The 27,020-nt window shown below is 40.8% G+C and overlaps 1 protein-coding gene across 3 annotated transcripts in view; it reads left to right on the forward strand.

The window, feature by feature from the left end:
- LOC140211259 (inter-alpha-trypsin inhibitor heavy chain H3-like) overlaps positions 1–27,020 on the forward strand; it is a 129,121-nt gene that overhangs the window by 76,677 nt on the left and 25,424 nt on the right. The window contains exons 19-24 of one of the 3 annotated variants that reach the window (XM_072280937.1): positions 14,137–14,166; positions 17,027–17,056; positions 19,917–19,946; positions 22,808–22,837; positions 23,505–23,546; positions 26,369–26,506. In XM_072280937.1, the coding sequence (XP_072137038.1) occupies positions 14,137–14,166; positions 17,027–17,056; positions 19,917–19,946; positions 22,808–22,837; positions 23,505–23,546; positions 26,369–26,460 (254 nt within the window). In that variant the 3' untranslated portion in view covers positions 26,461–26,506. Of the gene's footprint in view, positions 1–14,136; positions 14,167–17,026; positions 17,057–19,916; positions 19,947–22,807; positions 22,838–23,504; positions 23,547–26,368; positions 26,507–27,020 lie in introns of those variants that run through there. The other 2 variants (XM_072280935.1, XM_072280936.1) reach the window with 2 other exon arrangements.

Raw genomic sequence — 27,020 nt, forward strand, 5'->3', positions numbered from 1 at the left:
CCAATTTGCAGAATTTTTTCACTTTGACACAATAGAGTCTTTTCTGTTGATCAGTGTCAAGAAAGCCCAATTAAATCCATTGTTGTAAAAATGATAAAAAATGAAAACTTCCAGAGGGTGTGAATACTTTTTATAGGCACTGTATTTTAAAAGTAAGTATAAAACCTCATAGATGTAAGTAGTTCAGTTTATTTGATCAGTGTATTTTATTTTAAAGGGAAACAGTATAATATGTTTGTGTGGGAAGTTTTTAAACATTTGAAATATTGTTTGTTCTCTTTCAAAACAGCAATTAGTTGTCAGACCATGACTTTGATAAAGGACTGTTGGTTAATCTGTACTTCAGCTTGAATGTAATTTAGAAACATAGAAAACCTACAGCACAATACAGGCCCTTCGGCCCACAAAGTTGTGCCGAACATGTCCCTACCCTAGAAATTACTAGGCTTACCCATAGCCATCTATTTTTCTAAGCTCCATGTACCTATCCAAAAGTCTCTTAAAAGACCCTATCATATCCCCCTCCACCACCATCGCCGGCAGCCCATTCCACGCACTCACCACTCTCTGCCTAAAAAACTTACCCCTGACATCTCCTCTATACCTACTCCCCAGCACCTTAAACCTGTGTCCCCTTGTGGCAACCATTTCAGCCCTGGGAAAAAGCCTCTGACCATCCACACGATCAATGCCTCTCATCATCTTATACACCTCTATCAGGTCACCTCTCATCCTCCGTCACTCCAAGGAAAAAGGCCGAGTTCACTCAACCTATTCTCATAAGACATGCTCCCCAATCCAGGCAACATCCTTGAAAATCTCCTCTGCACCCTTTCTATAGTTTCCACATCCTTCCTGCAGTGAGGCGAACAGAACTGAGCACAGTACTCCAAGAGGGGTCTAACCAGGGTCCTATATAGCTGCAACATTACCTCTCAGCTCCTAAATTCAGTTCCATGATTGATAAAGGCCAATACATCGTATGTCTTCTTAACCACAGAGTCAACCTGCGCAGCTGCTTTGAGTGTCCTATGGACTCGGACCCCAAGATCCCTCTGATCCTCCACACTGCCAAGAGTCTTACCATTAATACTATATTCTGCCATTTTATTTGACCTACCAAAATGAACCACTTCACACTTATCTAGGTTGAACTCCATCTCTGCCACTTCTCATCCCAGTTTTGCATCCTATCAATGCCCCACTGTAACCTCTGACAGACCTCCACACTATCCACAACACACCCAACTTTTGTGTCATCACCAAACTAACTAACCCATCCACTTCCTCATCCAGGTCATTTATAAAAATCACGAAGAGTAAGGGTTCCAGAACAGATCTCTGAGGCACACCACTGGTCACCGACCTCCATGCAGCATATGACCCGTCTACAACCACTCTTTGCCTTCTGTGGGCAAGCCAGTTCTGGATCCACAAAGCAATGTCCCCTTGGATCCCATGTCTCCTTACTTTCTCAATAAGCCTTGTATGAGGTACCTTATCAAATGCCTTGCTGAAATCCATATACACTACATCTACTGCTCTACCTTCCTCAATGTGTTCAGTCACATCCTCAAAACATTCAATCAGGCTCGTAAGGCATGACCTGCCTTTGACAAAGCTATGCTGACTATTCCTAATCATATAATACCTCTCCAAATGTTCACAAATCCTGCCTCTCAGGATCTTCTCCACCAACTTACCAACCACTGAAGTAAGACTCACTGGTCTATAATTTCCTGGGCTATCTCTATTCCCTTTCTTGAATAAAGAAACAATATCCGCAACCCTCCAATCCTCCAGAACCTCTCCCGTCCCCATTGATGATGCAAAGATCGTCACCAGAGGCTCAGCAATCTCCTTCTTCGCCTCCCACAGTAGCCTGGGGTATATTTCGTCCAGTCCTGGTGACTTATCCAACGTGATGCTTTCCAAAATCTCCAGCACATCCTCTTTTGATGAAATTTTCATTTCATCAGTCTTAGTAAAAATCACAGGCACTGTCCTGGATCAACCACTTACCTAATTTAAATTTAGTCAGCTTGATTGTTTGAAATAAGGAGTTATCTGTTGCATTACACATCATGCCAAACTTATTATATTCAATGAGATTCCGAAACACTTAAGTTGTGTTACAATACATCACAAAAATGATCAAATTCTTCTATTTTTATTTGTTATTTTTAGGAACCCACCTAATTCCCTACACTCATATTTATATTTAAAATGCAATAAATGCTTAAACACGTCAATACATTTCCTTAAAATAAATGGTAGATATCAATATTCTATGACCATATGCTAGACCCAGATCTCTTATAAGGACAGATCTCCAACACAGCCAATTTTTTAAAAGCAGATTTCACTGTAGAGTCATCATCACAGAGTGTTTTAATGCATGGAGCAAGTTTATTTTCTACTGTTATTAAAAATAATATGGTGAAGTTGCACATGATTTTAATCCACCAGTCCCTACAGGTGCTGCAAATCTGAAATAATAAAAGTAAATGAGCGAGAGAAGCAAGACAGGAAGTTGTAGACTAGCTAGTCGAACTTCCATGGTTGGTAAGAGGTTCAGAAGGAGGTTTCGGAGTACTTGTAGGCACATGATAAAATAGGCCATGGTTTTCTCAGGGGAAAATCGTGCCTGTCAAATCATTTGGAATACTTTGAAGAAATAATAGGCAGTTTAAACAAAGGAGAATCTGTGGATGTTGTGTGTCTGGATCTTCAGAAGGCTTTAGACAAGGTGTCACACATGAGGCTACAAGCAAGATGAGAGCCCATGGTATTGCAGGAAAGATACTAGCATGGATAGAAGATTGGCTGACTGGCAGGAGGCAAAGAGTGCAATAAAGGGAGCCTTTTCTGTTTGACTAATGGCGTCCGCAGGGGTTAGAGTTGGGAGCACTTTTTTTTCATTTTATCTGCCAATGAGTTGGGCAACAGAATTGATGGTTTCGTGACCAAGTTTGCAGACGATACAAAGACAGGTTGAGGGGCAGGTAGTGTTTAGGAAGCAGGGAGTCCACAATAGGACTTAGACAGATTAAGGTAATGGGTAAAGAAATAGCAGAACAGACTCAATGGGCAGAAATGTTAAACCTGCTCCTATATCTTATGGTCTCATGGTTAAGTAGTAGAAACTAGGCAACATCTGTGGATAGGGAATAGCGGTAACATTTCGGGTCAAAATCCCTTTATTGGAATGGGCTCCAAGTTATATAAGATTAAGAAGCTGTGTAAACAAAGCCATAATTATATAAAGCTAACAGTTTGTTTTGCTGAAATCTATCGAAACAATATTCTCTGGTCGCATTATTCTTAACTGATATAAATTTTTATTACAACCTTGCCGAATTTCATGGTAGACATAGAAACACAGAAACATAGAAAATAGGTGCAGGAGTAGGCCATTCGGCCCTTCGAGCCTGCACCGCCATTCAGTATGATCATGGCTGATCATCCAACTCAGAACACCGCCCCAGCCTTCCCTCCATACCCCCTGATCCTCGTAGCCACAAGGGCCATATCTAACTCCCTCTTAAATATAGCCAATGAACTGGCCTCAACTGTTTCCTGTGGCAGAGAATTCCACAGATTCACCACTCTCTGTGTGAAGAAGTTTTTCCTAATCTCGGTCCTAAAAGGCTTCCCCTTTATCCTCAAACTGTGGCCCCTTGTTCTGGACTTCCCCAACATCGGGAACAATCTTCCTGCATCTAGCCTGTCCAATCCCTTTAGAATTTTATATGTTTCAATCAGATACCCCTCAATCTTCTAAATTCCAACGAGTACAAGCCCAGTTCATCCAGTCTTTCATCATATGAGAGTCCTGCCATCCCAGGAATCAATCTGGCGAACCTGCTTTGTACTCCCTCTATGGCAAGGATGTCTTTCCTCAGATTAGGGAACCAAAACTGCACACAATACTCCAGGTGTGGTCTCACCAAGGCCTTGTACAACTGCAGTAGTACCTCCCTGCTCCTGTACTCGAATCCTTTGCTATAAATGCCAGCATACCATTCGCCTTTTTCACCGCCTGCTGTACCTGCATGCCCACTTTCAATGACTGGTGTATAATGACACCCAGGTCTCGTTGCACCTCCCCTTTTCCTAATCGGCCACCATTCAGATAATAATCTGTTTTCCTATTTTTGCCACCAAAGTGGATAACTTCACATTTATCCACATTAAATTGCATCTGCCATGAATTTGTCCACTCACCCAACCTATCCAAGTCACTCTGCACCCTCTTAGCATCCTCCTCACAGCTAACACTGCCACCCAGCTTTGTGTCATCCGCAAACTTGGAGATGCTGCATTTAATTCCCTCATCCAAGTCATTAATATATATTGTAAACAACTGGGGTCCCAGCACTGAGCCTTGCGGTACCCCACTAGTCACTGCCTGCCATTCTGAAAAGGTCCCGTTTATTCCCACTCTTTGCTTCCTGTCTGCTAACCAATTCTCTATCCACATCAAAACCTTACCCCCAATACCGTGTGCTTTAAGTTTGCACACTAATCTCCTGTGTGGGACCTTGTCAAAAACCTTCCGAAAATCCAAATATACCACATCCACTGGTTCTCCCCTATCCACTCTACTAGTTACATCCTCAAAAAATTCTATGAGATTCGTCAGACATGATTTTCCTTTCACATTATTCAGGGACCTTCACCACGTAGGTATTTGGTATCATAAATGGTAGTAGTTTATTTAATGAGATAAATTTCATTTTAAGTAAGAAGAGGTATACTGTGGATGCATGGAGACTGATTTTAAGAACTGGAATGTATCATATGTTCTGTCCAAACACTTGTAGTCAGTATTCCAGAAAAAACGTAAGATAGTATAGCATAAAACAGATTTCAAACATTTTTGTTTGATACTACCAGATGAGGAAGTTATTGTTTGAATGCACTGTTACTTGTCGAATATAAATCACTTATTAAATCTAAACAGTTTATTTTCTTCCAGTAAATACATTAATAACTCCTACTAGCAAGAAATGTTTAATCAGATTTACAATAGTTATTGCCATAAGATATAGAAGCAGAATTAGGCCATTTGGCCCATTGAGTCTGTGTCGCCATTTCATCAATTCTGATCCAATTTTCCTCTCAGCCCCATTCCCCTGCCTTCTTCCTGCATCCTCTCATACTCTGACCAATCAAGAATCTATATAAACGTAAAGACTTGGCCTCCACAGCTGCCTGTGGTAAAGAATTCCACAGATTCACCACTCACTGGCTAAAGAAACCCCTCTTCATCTCAACTCTAAAAGGATGCCCCTCTATTCTGAGGCTGTGTCTTCTGGTCTTGGACTCTCCTACCAAAGGAAACACCCTCTCCACATCCACTTTATCAAGGCTTTTCACCATGCAACAGATTTAAATGAAGTCACCTCTCATTCTTCTGAATTCTAATGAATACAGGTCTAGAGCCGTCAAAGACTATTAATATGACAAGCCATTCAATTTGGGAATCATTTTCATGGATCTCCTTTGAACTCTTTCCAGTTTCAACCCATCCTTTCTAAGGAAAAGGGCCCAAAACTGCTCACAATACTCCAAATGGGGCCTCACCAGTGCTTTCTAAAGTCTTAACATTACGTCCTTGCTTTAATATTCTAGTCCTCTTGAAAGGAATGCTAACATCGCATTTGCCTTCCTCACCAGAGACTCAATCTGCCAATTAACTTTAAAGGAATCCTGTACAAGGACTCCCAAGTCCCTGTGCACTGCTGTTTTTGTATTTTCTCTCTAGTTAGAAAATGGTCAACCCTTTCATTTCTTCCTCCAAAGTGCATGATCGTAAAATTCCTGACACTGTATTCCATTTCTTTGCCCATTGTCCTAATCTGCCTGTCCTTCTGTAGCCTCTGTACTTCCTCAAAACTACCTGCCACTCACCTATTTTCATATTATCTGCAAACTTTGCAAAACAACCATCAATTCCATCATTCAAATTGTTGACGTGTATTGTAAAAACAATCGGTCCCAACACAGACTCCTGTGGAACGCCACTAATCTCTGGCAGCCAACCAGAAAAAGCTCCTTTATTCCCACTCTTCGCCTCCTGCCAATCAGCCATTGCTTTATCCATGCGAGGATCTTTCCTGTAAAAAAACGATGTAACTTGTAAAGCAGCCTCATGTGTGGCAACTTGTCAAAGGCCTTCTGAAAATCCAAGTACGCAACCTCAACCAATTCTCCTTTGTCTATCCTGCTTGTTATTTCTTCAAAGAATTCCAGCAGATTTGTCAGCTAGTGGAAACCATGTTGACTACAGCCCTACTTATCATGTGCCTCCAAATACCTTGAGACCTCATCCTTGATAACGGACTCCAACATTTTCCCAACCACTGAGTTCAGACTAACTGGCCTATGATTTCCTTTCTTCTGCCTTTCTCCTTTCTTGAAGAGTGGAGGGATATTTGCAATTTTCCTGTCTTCCAGAACCATTCCAGAATCTAGTGATTCTTGAAAGATCATTACTAGTGCCTCCACAATCTCTTCAGCCACCTCCTTCAGAACCCTGATGTGTACTCCAGGTGACTCTTCCACCTTCAACCTTTCAGTTTCCTAAGCACCTCCTTTCTAGTTATGGTAACTTCACACACTTCATGACTCCTAACAGCTGCAACTTCCACCATACTGCAAGTGTTTTCCACAGTGAAGACTGATGCAAAATTTTTATTCAGTTCATCTGCCATTTCCTTGTCCCCTATTACTACCTGCCCAGCATCGTTTTCCACAGTTCTGATATCCACTCTCGCCTCTCTTTTACACTTTATGTATCTGAAGAAACTTTTGGTATTATTGGCCAAAATATTATTTAATATTATTGGCCAATTTACTTTCACATTCCATCTTTACCTTCTTAATATCTTTTTAGTTGCCTCTGCTTGTTTTTAAAAGCTTCCCAATGCTCTAACTTCTCTTGCCTTTAGAATACTTCTTCCTGTTTGTGATGTATATATCCTGTGCCTTCCGAATTGCTTCCAGAATTTCTAGCCATTGCTGCTTTGCTGTCATCTCCGCCAGTGTTCTTCTCCAATCAATCTGGCCAATTCTATAAGACCATAAGATATAGGAGCAGAATTAGGCAATTTGGCCCATCGATTCTGCTCCATCATTCAATCATGGCTGATCCAATTTTCCTCTCAGCCCCAATATTCTGCCACTCCTCTCTCATGCCTTCATAATTCCCTTTACTCCATTGCAACACTGATCCATCTGACTTCAGCTTCTCCTTCTCAATTTTCAGGGTGAATTCGATTATATTTTGATCACTTGCCCCTAAGAGTTCTTTTACCTGAAGCTCTCTAATCAATTTGGGTTCATTGCACAACCCCCAATCCAGAATAACTGATCCTCTGATGGGCTCAACCACAAGCTGCTCTAAAAAGCTATCTTGTAGACACTCCAGAAATTCCCCTCCTGTAATCCAGCACCAATCTGATTTTCCCAATCTACCTGCTTATTGAAGTCCCCCATGACTACTGTAATATTGCCCTTTTGGCATGCATTTTCTATCTCCTGTTGTAATTTGTAGGCCACATCCTTACTACTGTTTGGGGTCTGTATGCAACTCCCATCAGGGTCTTTTTATCATTGCAGTTCCTTAGCTTTCTCCACAATGATTCAAACCTTCCAACCTTATGTTGCCTCTTTCTAATGATTTGATTTAATTTTTTTACCTACAGAGCAACGCCACCCCTTCCATCTTCCTGCCTGTCCTTTCGATACAATATGTATCCTTGGACATTAAACTCCCAGCTATAATCTCCTTTCAGCCATGATTCAGTGATGCCTACAACATCATACCTGCCAATCTATAACTGTGCTGCAAGTTCATCTACCTTATTCCATATACTGTGCACATTCAAATATAACATTAAGCAAGAGGATGTGCTGGAGCTTTTGGAAAGCATCAAGTTGGATAAGTCTCCAGGACTGGATGAGCTGAACCCCAGGCTACTGTGGGAGGTGAGGGAGGAGATTGCTGAGCCTCTGGCAATGATCTTTGCATCATCAATGGGAACGAGAGAGGTTCCAGAGGATTGGAGAGTTGCAGATGTTGTTCCTTTATTAAAGAAAGGGAGTAGAGATAGCCCAGGATATTATAGACCAGTGAGTCTTACTTCAGTGGTTGGTAAGTTGATGGAGAAGATCCTGAGAGGCAGGATTTATGAACATTTGGAGAGATATAATATGATTAGGAATAGTCAGCATGCCTTTATCAAAGGCCAGTTGTGCCTTACGAGCCTGATTAAATATTTTGAGGATGTGACTGAACACATTGATGAAGGTAGAGCAGTAGATGTCGTGTATATGGATTTTAGCAAGGCATTTGATAAGGTACCCTATGCAAGGCTTATTGAGAAAGTAAGGAGGCATGGGATCCAAGGGGACATTGCTTTGTGGATCCAGAACTGGCTTGCCCACAGAAGGCAAATATTGGTTGTAGATGAGTCATATTCTGCATGGAGGTCGGTGACCAGTGTTGTGCCTCAGTGATCTGTTCTGGGACCCCTACTCTTGTGATTTTTATAAATGACCTGGATGAGGAAGTGGAGGGATGGGTTAGTAAATTTGCTGATGACACAAAGGTTGGGGGTGTTGTGGATAGTGTGGAGGGCTGTCAGAGGTTACAGTGGGACATTGATAGGATGCAAAACTGGGCTGAGAAGAGGCAGATGGAGTTCAACTCAGATAAGTGTGAGGTGGTTCATTTTGGTAGGTCAAATATGATGGCAGAATATAGTATCAATAGTAAAACTCCTGACAGTGTGGAGGTTCAGAGGGATCTTGGGGTCTGAGTCCATAGGACTCTCAAAGTTACGGTGCATTGGCCTTCATCAACCATGGGATTGAGTTTAATAGCTGAGAGGTAATGTTACAGCTATATAGGACCCTGGTCAGACCCCACTTGGAGTACTGTGCTCAGTTCTGGTCACCTCAATACAGGAAGGATGTGGAAGCCATAGAAAGGGTGCAGAGGAGATTTACAAGGATGTTGCCTGGATTGGGGAGCATGCCTTATGAGAATAGATTGAGTGAACTCGGCCTTTTCTCCTTGGAGCGACGGAGGATGAGAAGTGACCTGATAGATGTGTATAAGGTGATGAGAGGCATTGATCGTGTGGATAATCAGAGACTTTTTCCCAGGGCTGAAATGGTTGCCACAAGAGGACATGGTTTTAAGGTGCTTGGAAGTAGGTACGGAGATGTCAGGGGTAAGTTTTTTACACAGAGAGTGGTGAGTACGTGGAATGTGCTGCCGGTGACAGTGGTGGAGGCGGATACGATAGGGTCTTTTAAGAGACTTTTGGATAGGTACATGGAGCTTAGAAAATTAGAGGGCTATGGGTAACCCTAGGTAACTTCTAAGTAAGGGCATTTTCGGCACAGCATTGTGGGCCGAAGGGCCTGTATTGTGCTGCAGGTTTTCTATGTTTCTATGCTTCTATCTTTATCCTGTATTCACCCCTTTTCGACTTTGTCTGTGTTTTACGTTGCAACTCATTCTGTTGACTGCAATTTTGCCCTAATATCAGCCTCTCCTCATTACACATTGTCTCTGTTTGTAAACCTCATCTTCAGTGCTAATATCCACTCTTCCCACAATACTTCTGGCATTGAAATATACCCAGCTCAGAACACTAGTTGCACCATGCTCAACTTTTTGATATCTCACTTTGTCTGAGTTAGGAATCACAAGGTTGGGAACCAATGTCTGCCTCCACAACCTCTCCACTAGCTGTTCTGGCACCCTGGTTCCCATACCCCTGTAATTTAGTTTAAACCCCACCATGCAGCATTAACAGACCTTCTCGCTAAGATATTAGTTCCCCTCCAGTCCAGGTGCAAACTGTCCCTTCTGTACAGGTCCTACCTTCCCTGGAAGAGAGCCCAATGATCAAAAAAATCTTATGGCCTCCCTCCTACACCAACTCCTTAGCCACGTATTAAACTGTATAATCTTCCTGGTTCTGGCCTCACTGGCGCATGGCATGGGTGACAATCCTCAGATCACAGCCCTGGAGGTCCTGCCTTCAACTTAGCACCTTACTCCCTGAACTCCCTATGCAGAACCTCTTCACTCATCCTACCCGTGCCACCAGTACCTATATTGACCACAACTTCTGGTTGTTCACCCTCCCACTTAAGAATGCCGAGGACTCAACCCAGACCCTGGCACCCGGGAGGTAACATACCATCTGGAAATTTCATTCTCGCCCACAGATCTTCCTGTCCATTCCCCTAACTAACGAATCCTCGACCACCACAGCATTCCTCTTCTCATCCCCCCACCCCACTTCCCTTCTGAGTCACAGAGTTAGACCCCGTGCCAGAGACCCAACCACTATGATTCTCCTCTGTTTGATCATCCCCCCGACAGTATCCAAAGTGATATACCTGTTGTTGAGGGGGATGGCTGCAGGGGTACTCAGTACTGCTGACTGTTAACCAGTTTCCTGTGCCCTGCACCTTGGGTGTAGATATCTCTCTATATGCCCTATCTATCATATCCTGAGCCTCCCGAAAAGATCCAGTGTTCACTTCCCCTTACTGGTTTTTCACCTGGCACCTACCAGCCTTCTCCTTCCCACCCTCCCCCCACCTTCTTCATAGGGCCCCTGCCCCTTCCCTCTACAGTCCTGACGAAGAGTCTCGGCCCCAAATGTTGACTGTTCGTTTCCACGGATGCTGCCCGACCTGCTGAGTTCCTCCAGCGTGTTGCTTTGACCCAGTGTTCATCCAGTTCCAGCTGCAATACGGATTTTTAGAAGCTGTAGCTGGATGTGCTTCTCGCAGTTGTAGTGGTCAGGGACACCGGAGGTCTCCGTGCCTTCCCACATCCCACAAGAGGGGCATTCACTATCCTGACTGGCAAGTCTACTCTGCTAGCTGAGCAGATATAAAGAAGGGAAGGAAAAGATAAACTTCAGCATTTATTTTCTTTTGCTCCCTCTGACTGAAGTCGCTCCTCGTTGAAGCCTCACAATCACCAGTCTGTCTCTGCCACCTCAGACAATGGCCGTCATACTTGTTCCTGCCTTCCTTTAACTATTTCTTGCTAATCAATCCCAAAGACTGATTGGTCGCTGGTTGAAGCTCTCTTTTGCCGTAACGACCTGCTGCTGCCTTTTGCACTCAGGCAGTGGATCTGATTGAACTCGCCTCTTCTTAAAACTTCCGATGTCTGGATTGGCTGCAGGTCAAAGCTCTTTCTCGCTGCAGCAACAACTGCTGCCTTTTGCACTCAGGCAGTGGACCTGATTGAAGTCCACTCCTCTCAAAATCAATTAGATTTATTATCACTGACTCCTATGCTGCACATAGTAAATAAGGCATGCATTACAGGCATAGACTGTAAAGATGCATTCCCTTGTAACCTAAAGGGGAATTGGAGTATTGTGCAGACACAACAAATTCCTGCACTGGTCCAGTGAAGAGCTTTAATAACCTCGTCTCTATAAAGGAGAGGTACCACCTAGCGGAGCGGTTATCATGCGAACGGTCATCGTCGGGGTAGTCAGAGGCAGAGTAGTAAGGCTTTAGCTCAACAGAGCTTCAGCAAGAACAGGCAGAGGCAAGGTAGGTATGTAAATTCATTCCTTATTTCTTAATTAAATCTCGAGAGAATATGGGGTGTTTCTACAGAGCAGTGTTCTGTTCTGCGTGCCAGACGTGGGGTTCCCAGCCGTCTCCAAGCCTCCCCGATGGCCATGTCTGCGCCTGGTGCATCGAGACGCAGCTCCTTAGTGACCGTGTCAGGGAACTGGAGCCGCAGCTCAGTGACCTTCAGCTTGTTAGGGAAAGTGAAGCAGTGATAGACAGGAGCTACAGGGAGGTAATCACCCCACGTCTACAGGAGACAGTTAAAATGGGTGACCGTCAGGAGAGGGAAGGGAGATGTCAGATAGTGGAGAGCAGCCCTGTGGCCGCCCCCCTGCACCAATTCTCCATTTTGAGTAATGCTGGGGTTGGGGAGGGGCGCCCTACCTGGGAGAACCAACACTGGCCGTGCCTCCGACACCAAGTCTGCTGTGTGGCTCAGAAGGGAAGATAACTGAAGAGGACAGCACCAGTAATCGGGGACTCTACAGTCAGGGGGACAGGTAGGCGAACCTGTGACACTGTAAGAAAATACAGATGGTAGTCTGCCTCCCAGATGCCAGGGTTCATGATGTTTCTGGGCGCATCCACAATATCCTGAAGAGGGAGGGTGAGAAGTCGTGGTACGTATTGGTACCAAGAACATAAGTAGAAAAAGGGAGGAGATCCTGAAAAAAGAATACAGGTGGTGTGGCTCTATTGGTGAGAGATGGAATTACACCTTGAAAAAGACGTGACATAGGGTCAGAGAATATTAAATCTTTGTAGGTGGAATTAAGAGACTGCAAGGGTAAAAAAAAACATTATGAGATCATATATAGGCCTCCAAGTAGTAGCTAAGATGTGGGGTTAAGTTTGTAAAGGGAGCTGGACACAATTGTAATGGAATATTTCAGTATGCAAGGGGATTGGGTTAGTGTCCCACAGATAAAGAAGTTCTCAACTGCCAGGGGTAGGCAACCGTATCAGACAAAGAAAATTAAGGACTGCAGAAAGACCAAGAAAAAGGATATATAAGATAGAACAAGTGAGTGGGAAATTGGATGATTGATTGGGAAGCTTTTAAAATAAAACAAAAGGCAACTGAAAAAGCTATAAGGGAAAGATGAAATATAAGGAATGTCTAACAAGTAATATAAACCAGGACACCACAAGATTTTTCAGTTAAATAAAGAGTAAAAGGGAGGTAAGAGTTGATACTGGACTTCTGGAAAATGATGCTGGTGAGGTAGTATTGTGGGACACCGAAATGGAAGGTGAACATAGTGGGTACTTAGCATCTGTCTTCACTGAAGAAGAAACTAGCAGTATGCCAGAGGTCTGTGAGTGTCAGGGAGCAGGAATGAGCGCAATCATGATTACAAAGGAAAAGATGCTAGGCCACTGCAAATATTCAAGGTGAATAGGTCATTAGTACTTGTTCCTCAGGGGTCAGTATTGGGACCGCTTCTTCTCACATTATTTGTCAATGATTTGGATAGTGGAATTGATGTCTTTGTGGCAAGTTTGCGGATGATACGAAGATAGGCGGAGGGGTAGGTAGTGCTGAGGAAGCAATGCGATTTCAGCAGGACTTAGACAAATTGGAAGAATGGGCAAAAAAGTGGCAGATGGAACACAGTATTAGGAAATGTATGATAGTGCAGTTTGGTAAAAGGAACAATAGTGCAGACTATTATCAAAATGGGGAGAAGGTTCAGGCATCGGATGTGCAGAGGGACTTAGGAGTTCTCGTGTAAGACTCCCAGAAGGTTAATTGACAGGTTGAGTCTGTGGTAAAGAAGGCAAATGCAATGTTGGCATTTATTTCAAGGGGAATAGAATATAAAAACAAGGAGATAATGCTAAGCCTTTATAAGACACTCGTCAGGCTGTACTTGAAGTATTGTCAAAGGTTTTGGGCCCCATATATCAGAAAGGATGTGTTATCATTGGAGAGAGTCCAGAGGAGGTTCACAAGGATGATTCAGGGAATGAAGGGTTTAATCTATAAGGATAGTTTGTCAGATTTGGGTCTGCACCCATTGGAATTCAGAAGAATGTGGTTGGATCTCATTGAAACGTATCGAATGCTGAAAGGACCTGTTAGGGTCAATCTGGAGAGGATGTTTCCTATGGTGGGCGTATCCAGAACTAGAGGGCACAGCATCAAAATTGAGGTGCGACCTATTAGAACAGATGTAAGGAAGAATTTTTTTTAGCCAGAGACTAGTGAATCTGTGGAATACTCTGTCACAGACTACCTTGGAGACCAAGCCCGTCGGTGTACTTAAGCCTAATGTTGATGGTTTCCTGATCAGTCAGGACATCAAAAAATATGGCAAGAAGGCAGGTGTGTGGGGTTGAGTGGGATCCGGGATCAGCATGATGGAATGGTGGAGCAAACTCAATGAGCTGAATGGCCTAAATCTGCTCCTTTGTCTTATGATCTTATCTGGCAGTATATCAGATAAAATAACATGATATGTTAGCTATTTGATTAAATATTGCCTCGTCTATTTTCAGTTGATTACGATGAACCGCCAATATTCAATGGTACGTTACATTAACTATTTATTGTTTTGCTAAATTATCCTTCTTTATATGTACTTCATCTTTCAAGGGTAGAGAATGATAGCAGTTCAGATTTATTAGTCTCTTCCCTGGAGACTCCAGGTGTATTAACTAACCTCTCTTTTAAACTATCTTAAAGAACCTAGTTAGTTCCTTGTAATATTGATCTAGAAAACAATCTTAAATGCAGTTTTCCACACTGCTTAATTTTCCCAAGATTAATACATTACCTTTGTTCACAATGTCCTATATCTTGATTATGCTCTGCTTACCGTCACAGGTGCATACTTTCCAAGGAATGCTGTGATATTAGTATTTCTGTCCTTTTATAAATCAATTGTTATTTGTGTGTAGTGTTCTGAGTTCAACACAATTATTTTAGCAATCCGAAAACATTATGTTTCTGAATGAAGCTTTCAAATATACTCAGTACAAACCCATGGATATCACAAACCCTGTCAATCAAATTGTACAAATGCCTCCACACTTGTCTAAGTCACTTCACTACATATGGCTAACAATTAAGATTTAAATGTAATATGAATTTTAAAAACATGAGAATTCATTTAGGAATTCACTGAAACTTAAAGGGTTACAGAGGCATGTGAGAGGTGGATTGCCCATGTGGATTGGAGGAGGACACTGGCAGAGATGATGGCAGAGCAGAGATGGCTGAAGTTTCTGGCAATAGATCACAAAGCACAGGGTAGATATGTTCCACAAAGGAAGAAGTTCTCAAATGACAGGGGTAGGCAACCATGGCTGACAAGGGAGTTTAAAGACTGTATAAAAGCCAAGGAAAGGGTGTGTATAAGGTAGCAAAAGTGAGTGAGAAATTGGATGATTGGGAAGCTTTTAAAATCCTACAAAAGGCAACTAAAAGAGCTATAAGAAGGGAAAAGGTGAAATATGATGGCAAAGTAGCCAATAATATAAAGCAGCACACTAAAAGTTTTTTCAGTTATCTAAACAGTAGAAGGCAGGTGAGAGTTGTTATTGGACCATTGGAAAATGATGCTGGTGGGGTAGTAATGGGGGGGGGCGCGGGGAGACAATGAACTAAATAGGTACTTTGCATCAGTCTTCACTGGGGAAGATCACAGCAGTGTACCAGAGGTCCGTGAGTGTCATGGAGCAGGAGTATGTGTCATTACAAAGGGAGAAGTGTTAAGCAAACTCAAAGGTCTTAAGGTAAGTAAATCACCTGGATCAGATGGACTACACACCAGGGTTCTGAGAGAGGTTGCTGAAGAGATAACGGATGCGTTGGTCAAGATCTTTCAAGAATCACTTGATCCAGACAAAGTCCCAGAGGACTGAAAAATTGCAGATGTCATTCCACTCTTTAAGGAGGAAGGCAAAAGAAAGGAAGCTATAGGCCAGTTAGTCTAATGTCAGTGTCTGGGAAAGTGTTGGAGACTATTTTTAAGGATGAAGTTTTGGAGTACTTGGAGACTAATTTAAAAAAAGTCAAAGTTTGCATGGTTTCTGTGAAGGGAAATCTTTCCTGACAAATCTGTTAGAGTTCTTCGAGGAAGTAACAAGCAGAATGGACAAAGGAGAACAGTGGATATCATTTACTTGGATTTTCAGAAGGCGTTTGATAAGGTGCCACACCTGAGGCTGCTTAACAAAATAAAATCCTGTGGCGTTACAGGAAAGATACTGGCATGGAGAGCGAAATGGCTGACAGGAAGGAAACATGCGAAGGGGAATAAAGTGGACCTTTTCTGGTTGGCTGCCAGTGACTAGTGGTGTTCCTCAGGGGTCAGTATTGGGATCGTTACTTCTCACATTGTTTGTCAATGATTTGGATAGTGGAATTGATGTCTTTGTGGCAAGTTTGCGGATGATACGAAGATAGGTGGAGGGGTAGGTAGTGCTGAGGAAGCAATGCGATTTCAGCAGGACTTAGACAAATTGGAAGAATGGGCAAAAAAGTAGCAGATGGAACACAGTATTAGGAAATGTATGATAGTGCAGTTTGGTAAAAGGAACAATAGTGCAGACTATTATCTAAATGGGGAGAAGGTTCAGACATCGGAGGTGCAGAGGGACTTAGGAGTTCTCGTTCAAGACTCCCAGAGGGTTAATTTACAGGTTGAGCCTGTCGTAAAGAAGGAAAATGCAATGTTGGCATTTATTTCAAGGGGAATAGAATATAAAAGCAAGGAGATAATGCTAAGCCTTTTTAAGACACTAGTCAGACTGTACTTGAAGTATTGTCAAAGGTTTTGAGCCCCATATCTCAGAAAGGATGTGTTGCCATTGGAGAGAGTCCAGAGGAGGTTCACAAGGATGATTCAGGGAATAAAGGGTTTAATCTATAAGGATAGTTTGTCAGATTTGGGTCTGCACCCATTGAAATTCAGAAGAATGCGGTTGGATCTCATTGAAAAGTATCGAATGCTGGAAGGACCTGATAGGGTCGATGTGGACAGGATGTTTCCTATGGTGGGGGTATCCAGAACTAGAGGGCACAGCATCAAAATTGAGGTGCGACCTATTAGAACAGATGTAAGGAAGAATTTTTTTTAGCCAGAGACTAGTGAATCTGTGGAATACTCTGTCACAGACTACCTTGGAGACCAAGCCCGTCGGTATACTTAAGCCTAATGTTGATGGTTTCCTGATCAGTCAGGACATCAAAAAATATGGCAAGAAGGCAGGTGTGTGGGGTTGAGTGGGATCCGGGATCAGCATGATGGAATGGTGGAGCAAACTCAATGAGCCGAATGGCCTAAATCTGCTCCTTTGTCTTATGATCTTATCTGACAGTATATCAGATAAAATAACATGATATGTTAGCTATTTGATTAAATATTGCCTCGTCTATTTTCAGTTGATCTCGATGAACCGCCAATAGCCGATGGTACGTTACATTAACTATTTATTGTTTTGCTAAATTATCCTTCTTTATATGTACTTCATCTTTCAAGGGTAGAGAATGATAGCAGTTCAGATTTATTAGTCTCTTCCCTGGAGACTTCAGGTGTATTAACTAACCTCTCTTTTATATTATCTTAAAGAACCTAGTTAGTTCTTTGTAATATTGATCTAGAAAACAATCTTAAATGCAGTTTTCCACACTGCTTAGTTTTCCCAAGATTAATACATTACCTTTGTTCACAATGTCCTATATCTTGATTATGCTCTGCTTACCGTCACAGGTGCATACTTTCCAAGGAATGCTGTGATATTAGTATTTCTGTCCTTTTATAAATCAATTGTTATTTGTGTGTGGTGTTCTGAGTTCAACACAATTATTTTAGCAATCCGAAAACATTATGTTTCTGAATGAAGCTTTCAAATATACTCAGTACAAACCCATGGATATCACAAACCCTGTCAATCAAATTGTACAAATGCCTCCACACTTGTCTAAGTCACTTCACTACATATGGCTAACAATTAAGATTTAAATGTAATATGAATTTTAAAAACATGAGAATTCATTTAGGAATTCACTGAAACTTAAAGGGTTACAGAGGCATGTGAGAGGTGGATTGCCCATGTGGATTGGAGGAGGACACTGGCAGAGATGATGGCAGAGCAGAGATGGCTGAAGTTTCTGGCAATAGATCACAAAGCACAGGGTAGATATGTTCCACAAAGGAAGAAGTTCTCAAATGACAGGGGTAGGCAACCATGGCTGACAAGGGAGTTTAAAGACTGTATAAAAGCCAAGGAAAGGGTGTGTATAAGGTAGCAAAAGTGAGTGAGAAATTGGATGATTGGGAAGCTTTTAAAATCCTACAAAAGGCAACTAAAAGAGCTATAAGAAGGGAAAAGGTGAAATATGATGGCAAAGTAGCCAATAATATAAAGCAGCACACTAAAAGTTTTTTCAGTTATCTAAACAGTAGAAGGCAGGTGAGAGTTGTTATTGGACCATTGGAAAATGATGCTGGTGGGGTAGTAATGGGGGGGGGCGCGGGGAGACAATGAACTAAATAGGTACTTTGCATCAGTCTTCACTGGGGAAGATCACAGCAGTGTACCAGAGGTCCGTGAGTGTCATGGAGCAGGAGTATGTGTCATTACAAAGGGAGAAGTGTTAAGCAAACTCAAAGGTCTTAAGGTAAGTAAATCACCTGGATCAGATGGACTACACACCAGGGTTCTGAGAGAGGTTGCTGAAGAGATAACGGATGCGTTGGTCAAGATCTTTCAAGAATCACTTGATCCAGACAAAGTCCCAGAGGACTGAAAAATTGCAGATGTCATTCCACTCTTTAAGGAGGAAGGCAAAAGAAAGGAAGCTATAGGCCAGTTAGTCTAATGTCAGTGTCTGGGAAAGTGTTGGAGACTATTTTTAAGGATGAAGTTTTGGAGTACTTGGAGACTAATTTAAAAAAAGTCAAAGTTTGCATGGTTTCTGTGAAGGGAAATCTTTCCTGACAAATCTGTTAGAGTTCTTCGAGGAAGTAACAAGCAGAATGGACAAAGGAGAACAGTGGATATCATTTACTTGGATTTTCAGAAGGCGTTTGATAAGGTGCCACACCTGAGGCTGCTTAACAAAATAAAATCCTGTGGCGTTACAGGAAAGATACTGGCATGGAGAGCGAAATGGCTGACAGGAAGGAAACATGCGAAGGGGAATAAAGTGGACCTTTTCTGGTTGGCTGCCAGTGACTAGTGGTGTTCCTCAGGGGTCAGTATTGGGATCGTTACTTCTCACATTGTTTGTCAATGATTTGGATAGTGGAATTGATGTCTTTGTGGCAAGTTTGCGGATGATACGAAGATAGGTGGAGGGGTAGGTAGTGCTGAGGAAGCAATGCGATTTCAGCAGGACTTAGACAAATTGGAAGAATGGGCAAAAAAGTAGCAGATGGAACACAGTATTAGGAAATGTATGATAGTGCAGTTTGGTAAAAGGAACAATAGTGCAGACTATTATCTAAATGGGGAGAAGGTTCAGACATCGGAGGTGCAGAGGGACTTAGGAGTTCTCGTTCAAGACTCCCAGAGGGTTAATTTACAGGTTGAGCCTGTCGTAAAGAAGGAAAATGCAATGTTGGCATTTATTTCAAGGGGAATAGAATATAAAAGCAAGGAGATAATGCTAAGCCTTTTTAAGACACTAGTCAGACTGTACTTGAAGTATTGTCAAAGGTTTTGAGCCCCATATCTCAGAAAGGATGTGTTGCCATTGGAGAGAGTCCAGAGGAGGTTCACAAGGATGATTCAGGGAATAAAGGGTTTAATCTATAAGGATAGTTTGTCAGATTTGGGTCTGCACCCATTGAAATTCAGAAGAATGCGGTTGGATCTCATTGAAAAGTATCGAATGCTGGAAGGACCTGATAGGGTCGATGTGGACAGGATGTTTCCTATGGTGGGGGTATCCAGAACTAGAGGGCACAGCATCAAAATTGAGGTGCGACCTATTAGAACAGATGTAAGGAAGAATTTTTTTTAGCCAGAGACTAGTGAATCTGTGGAATACTCTGTCACAGACTACCTTGGAGACCAAGCCCGTCGGTATACTTAAGCCTAATGTTGATGGTTTCCTGATCAGTCAGGACATCAAAAAATATGGCAAGAAGGCAGGTGTGTGGGGTTGAGTGGGATCCGGGATCAGCATGATGGAATGGTGGAGCAAACTCAATGAGCCGAATGGCCTAAATCTGCTCCTTTGTCTTATGATCTTATCTGACAGTATATCAGATAAAATAACATGATATGTTAGCTATTTGATTAAATATTGCCTCGTCTATTTTCAGTTGATCTCGATGAACCGCCAATAGCCGATGGTACGTTACATTAACTATTTATTGTTTTGCTAAATTATCCTTCTTTATATGTACTTCATCTTTCAAGGGTAGAGAATGATAGCAGTTCAGATTTATTAGTCTCTTCCCTGGAGACTTCAGGTGTATTAACTAACCTCTCTTTTATATTATCTTAAAGAACCTAGTTAGTTCTTTGTAATATTGATCTAGAAAACAATCTTAAATGCAGTTTTCCACACTGCTTAGTTTTCCCAAGATTAATACATTACCTTTGTTCACAATGTCCTATATCTTGATTATGCTCTGCTTACCGTCACAGGTGCATACTTTCCAAGGAATGCTGTGATATTAGTATTTCTGTCCTTTTATAAATCAATTGTTATTTGTGTGTGGTGTTCTGAGTTCAACACAATTATTTTAGCAATCCGAAAACATTATGTTTCTGAATGAAGCTTTCAAATATACTCAGTACAAACCCATGGATATCACAAACCCTGTCAATCAAATTGTACAAATGCCTCCACACTTGTCTAAGTCACTTCACTACATATGGCTAACAATTAAGATTTAAATGTAATATGAATTTTAAAAACATGAGAATTCATTTAGGAATTCACTGAAACTTAAAGGGTTACAGAGGCATGTGAGAGGTGGATTGCCCATGTGGATTGGAGGAGGACTCTGGCAGAGATGATGGCAGAGCAGAGATGGCTGAAGTTTCTGGCAATAGATCACAAAGCACAGGGTAGATATGTTCCACAAAGGAAGAAGTTCTCAAATGACAGGGGTAGGCAACCATGGCTGACAAGGGAGTTTAAAGACTGTATAAAAGCCAAGGAAAGGGTGTGTATAAGGTAGCAAAAGTGAGTGAGAAATTGGATGATTAGGAAGCTTTTAAAATCCTACAAAAGGCAACTAAAAGAGCTATAAGAAGGGAAAAGGTGAAATATGATGGCAAAGTAGCCAATAATATAAAGCAGCACACTAAAAGTTTTTTCAGTTATCTAAACAGTAGAAGGGAGGTGAGAGTTGTTATTGGACCATTGGAAAATGATGCTGGTGGGGTAGTAATGGGGGGGGGGCGCGGGGAGACAATGAATTAAATAGGTACTTTGCATCAGTCTTCACTGGGGAAGATCACAGCAGTGTACCAGAGGTCCGTGAGTGTCATGGAGCAGGAGTATGTGTCATTACAAAGGGAGAAGTGTTAAGCAAACTCAAAGGTCTTAAGGTAAGTAAATCACCTGGATCAGATGGACTACACACCAGAGTTCTGAGAGAGGTTGCTGAAGAGATAACGGATGCGTTGGTCAAGATCTTTCAAGAATCACTTGATCCAGACAAAGTCCCAGAGGACTGAAAAATTGCAGATGTCATTCCACTCTTTAAGGAGGAAGGCAAAAGAAAGGAAGCTATAGGCCAGTTAGTCTAATGTCAGTGTCTGGGAAAGTGTTGGAGACTATTTTTAAGGATGAAGTTTTGGAGTACTTGGAGGCTAATTTAAAAAAAGTCAAAGTTTGCATGGTTTCTGTGAAGGGAAATCTTTCCTGACAAATCTGTTAGAGTTCTTCGAGGAAGTAACAAGCAGAATGGACAAAGGAGAACAGTGGATATCATTTACTTGGATTTGCCCAAGGCATTTGATAAGGTGCCACACCTGAGGCTGCTTAACAAAATAAAATCCTGTGGCGTTACAGGAAAGGTACTGGCATGGAGAGCGAAATGGCTGACAGGAAGGAAACATGCGAAGGGGAATAAAGTGGACCTTTTCTGGTTGGCTGCCAGTGACTAGTGGTGTTCCTCAGGGGTCAGTATTGGGATCGTTACTTCTCACATTGTTTGTCAATGATTTGGATAGTGGAATTGATGTCTTTGTGGCAAGTTTGCGGATGATACGAAGATAGGTGGAGGGGTAGGTAGTGCTGAGGAAGCAATGCGATTTCAGCAGGACTTAGACAAATTGGAAGAATGGGCAAAAAAGTGGCAGATGGAACACAGTATTAGGAAATGTATGATAGTGCAGTTTGGTAAAAGGAACAATAGTGCAGACTATTATCTAAATGGGGAGAAGGTTCAGACATCGGAGGTGCAGAGGGACTTAGGAGTTCTCGTTCAAGACTCCCAGAGGGTTAATTTACAGGTTGAGCCTGTCGTAAAGAAGGAAAATGCAATGTTGGCATTTATTTCAAGGGGAATAGAATATAAAAGCAAGGAGATAATGCTAAGCCTTTTTAAGACACTAGTCAGACTGTACTTGAAGTATTGTCAAAGGTTTTGGGCCCCATATCTCAGAAAGGATGTCTTGTCATTGGAGAGAGTCCAGAGGAGGTTCACAAGGATGATTCAGGGAATGAAGGGTTTAATCTATAAGGATAGTTTGTCAGATTTGGGTCTGCACCCATTGGAATTCAGAAGAATGTGGTTGGATCTCATTGAAACGTATCGAATGCTGAAAGGACCTGTTAGGGTCAATCTGGAGAGGATGTTTCCTATGGTGGGCGTATCCAGAACTAGAGGGCACAGCATCAAAATTGAGGTGCGACCTATTAGAACAGATGTAAGGAAGAATTTTTTTTAGCCAGAGACTAGTGAATCTGTGGAATACTCTGTCACAGACTACCTTGGAGACCAAGCCCGTCGGTATACTTAAGCCTAATGTTGATGGTTTCCTGATCAGTCAGGACATCAAAAAATATGGCAAGAAGGCAGGTGTGTGGGGTTGAGTGGGATCCGGGATCAGCATGATGGAATGGTGGAGCAAACTCAATGAGCCGAATGGCCTAAATCTGCTCCTTTGTCTTATGATCTTATCTGGCAGTATATCAGATAAAATAACATGATATGTTAGCTATTTGATTAAATATTGCCTCGTCTATTTTCAGTTCGTGCCACTGAATCGCCAATAATCACTGGTACGTTACATTAACTATTTATTGTTTTGCTAAATTATCCTTCTTTATACGTACTTCATCTTTCAAGGGTAGAGAATGATAGCAGTTCAGATTTATTAGTCTCGTCCCTGGAGACTCCAGGTGTATTAACTAACCTCTCTTTTAAATTACCTTAAAGAACCTAGTTAGTTCCTTGTAATATTGATCTAGAAAACAATCTTAAATGCAGTTTTCCACACTGCTTAGTTTTCCCAAGATTAATATATTACCTTTGTTCACAATGTCCTATATCTTGATTATACTCTGCTTTTCGTCACAGGTGCATACTTTTCAAGGAATGCTGTGATATTAGTATTTCTGTCCTTTTATATATCAATTGTTATTTGCGTGTAGTGTTCTGAATTATTTTAGCAATCCAAAAACATTATGTTTCTGAATGAAGCTTTCAGATATACTCAGTACAAACCCATGGATATCACAAACCCTGTCATTCAAATTGTACAAATGACTCCACACTTGTCTAAGTCACTTCACTACATATGGCTAACAATTAAAATTTAAATGTAATATGAATTTTAAAAGCATGAGAATTCATTTAGGAATTCAGTGAAACTTAACACTGTAGTTACCTGCTCCATGCAGATTTTTAATTCTGATGATCCTATAACTGGATTATTTGCTTTTACAGAAGCACCCATTTTTTTACAAGTTGAAATCAGTCCTACAATGGGTAAGTTTTTGAAACAAATTTTAAATTAACTTGTGCAATAAAATTATGATGTTATCCTCTCCCACTCCCCGTCCCCTCAATGTCCCTCTCCCTCTCCCCTCCCAATACCACAACTCACGCTCCCTCCCTCTCCCCTACCCCCTTCTCTCCTCCTTCCCCTCCCTCACTGTTCCCCTCTCCCCACCCACTCCCTTCTACCCTCCCTCTCCCTTCTCCCCTCCCTTCACCCCTCTACCCACTCTCTACTGCAACAGAAGACCATGAACATCAACTAGTGTCTCCTTGTTAAGTATAGGAGGTAATAAAGTGGCCACTGGTTGAATTATATATGTATTTACATTTCTTTTGGATACGTGATTAGAGCCAATTCCTAATCTGACATTTCATTTCCCCCATGATACCTATTCTGTGAAGTAACCTCATGAGAGTAGCCTTGTCAAAGGCTTTGAGAAGTTATGGCTAGACAATGTACACTGGATTTCCCCATCCATCAACACTGGATATGCTAGTAAATGCTATTAAATAAAAACATAAAACATCAGGAATAAGAATGTTAAACTTTTTAAGAGTTTTATGTTTCAATGAGATTGCCTACTATTCTTCAAAACTCTTCAGTAAAGACCTACTTTGTTCAATCACCATCATAGGGAAAATGATCCTAAAAATCAAAATGGTGGTTGTTTGAAACATTTTCTCTTTCACAAGTATATCCTTATTTAGTTAGGAAAATCAGACATGTTAATGATATTCCACATAACATCTTAACAGGGCTCTGCATAAATGAAGAAACTTGTCACTAATCTTCTGTTCAAATCCCTTTGCCATGAAGGCCAAAATAACATCTAACTTTCTAATTATTTGATGAACAAATTTTCACTGATTGCTGTACAAGAACCTCTGGCCATCAACACCTTGCAATCTCTCATCATTTCAGAAATACTTCTTCTTATTTTATTTCTAGTTAAGTAGATTATTGTGTTTTTAATATTTCAGTAATATCTATGGAATATTGTAAATATGTTATTTGATTAAGCATTCCTTGTTGTTTACATAATTCATTACAAGTTATATGTAAGAGTACATGAATGGCATATGTCAGTGTGCCACCAGTTCCTACGTGCACGCCTCGCTCAAAGTCCTCGCTAAGGATATACACAAGTAATCCTGGCTCCATTTTTTTTTTCAATTAGTTACATGTTTTGGAGTTACAAAACATAAGGGTGGCGACAAGGATGTTTTAAATGATTACCTACCTGTTGTAGCAATACGTTCGAGTTTTTAAAAAGCGCAATGAGATGTTCAAGTTAAAAAAGGCAGTAAACTGACAAATTCACAGTTCATAAAGAGTGTGTATCAGGTGATAATAATCATTAATAAAAAAAGAAAGCAGTAAAGGCTGGCTACGTCAGAAAGATAGATGGTTTCAATTGCACAGAAGTTAATTGGGTAATGTATAGTGAGTGAATTCTTTTTCTTTTTCAATCTTTTTATTAAGTTTCAAATTAATAAACATAGCAATAATAATAATGATACAAAGAGGTCGGGATTACATTACTAACAGTTAACATGTACAAGCACAGATCCCAAGTAACACAATATATTTTAGCCTCCCAATCTCTTAGTAACTAACCAGGAAAAAGATATTTTATAAAGAGAAAAAAAACCCTAAACTAAGAAAAACAAAAACTAAACTAAAAAAAACAAACAAAGATTGGGCTGCCGTATTTCACCGGCTAATATTATTATTTGTCGTTAACTCCGCTCCTCTATACATGAACAAAAAATTACTGAAAAGGATTCAGAAAGGGTCAACTTACATCATATGAAAATATTGAATAAATGGCCTCCAAGTTTCCTCAAATTTAACCAAAGGATCCATGGTACCACTCCTAATTTTTTCCAAGTTTAAACATGCTATCGTTTGGGAAAACCATTGAAATGTAGTAGGGGGATTGGAAACTTTCCATTTAAGTAAAAAGGATCTTCTGGCTATTAATGTAACAAATGCAATTAGATGACAAGCTGATGAGGATAAATGACTGGAGTCTATCACTGGTAGTCCAAAAATTGCAGTAATAGGATGAGGTTATAAATCAATAAGCAGAACTACTGAAATAATATCAAAAATATCTTTCCAATGTTTTTCTAGAAGAGGACAAGACCAGAACATATGTATTAAGGAAGTTACCTTAGAATTACATCTATCACAAACAGGATTTATATGGCAGTAAAAGCGAGCTAACTTATCCTTGGACACATGAGCCCTATGAACCACCTTAAATTGTATCAAAGCGTGTCTGGCACATATTGAAGAAGTATTAACTAGTTGAAGAATTTTCTCCCATTTCTCTGTAGGTAAAGATATCTGAAGTTCTCTTTCCCACACATACTTAATTTTATCAGAAGTACCTATGCGTATTTTCATAATTAAATCATAAATAAATGCTATTAAACTCTTCTGATAGGGATTTAAATTTAAATTTTTTGTGTAACTTCAATTTGATGTGATATTGGAAAGGTAAGTAAAATAACATTCAAGAAGTTCCTAATCTGTAAATATCTGAAAGAGTGTGATCTAGGCAAGTTATATTTATTAGACAGCTGTTCAAAGGACATAAAACAATCATCCATGAATAAATCACGAAAACATGTTATTCCCTTTGTTTTCCATAGAAGAAAAGCTTGATCAATTTTAGATGGTTGAAAGAAAAAATTAGAACTTGAGAGGATAAATTTATTCAATCCAAAAAATTTACGAAATTGAAACCATATTCGTATTGTATGTTTAATTATTGGATTTATCATTTGTTTATTTAATTTAGTAAGTGCAAAGGGAAGCACAGCTCCTAGAATAGAAGCCAATGAAAACCCGTGTACAGACTCCCGCTCGAGGTTCATCCATCGTGGACACTGAGTTTCATCCAACTCTTGTGTCCAAAACATTAAATATCGAATGTTAATTGCCCAATAATAAAATCTAAGATTCGGCAAAGCCAAACTGCCTTCCTTTTTTGACTTCTGTAAATATTTCTTACTTAACCTAGGATTTCTATTCTGCCATATACATGAAGAAATTTTTGAATCAATAATATCAAAAAAAGATTTAGGGATGAAAATTGATACCGCCTGAAATAGATACAGAAATTTAGGTAAAATAATCATCTTAATAGCATTAATTCAACCAATAAAAGATAAGGACAATGGGGACCATTCAGAAAACAGTTGTTTAACATGATCAATTAAGGGTAGAAAATTAACTTTAAATAGATCCTTGTGCTTCATAGTAATCTTAACACCCAAATAAATAAAATAATCAGTAACCAATCTAAATGGTGATTGTCTATATGTTGGAACTTGCATACTTATTGGGAAAAGCACACTCTTATTAAGATTCAATTTATAACCAGAAAACTGCTAAACTGAGCAAATAGTGTTATTACTGCAGGAATGGATTCCTCTGGGTTAGAGATATAT

The sequence above is a fragment of the Mobula birostris genome, chromosome 16, assembly GCF_030028105.1.
Source record: "Mobula birostris isolate sMobBir1 chromosome 16, sMobBir1.hap1, whole genome shotgun sequence".
Taxonomy (NCBI): Eukaryota; Metazoa; Chordata; class Chondrichthyes; order Myliobatiformes; family Myliobatidae; genus Mobula; species Mobula birostris.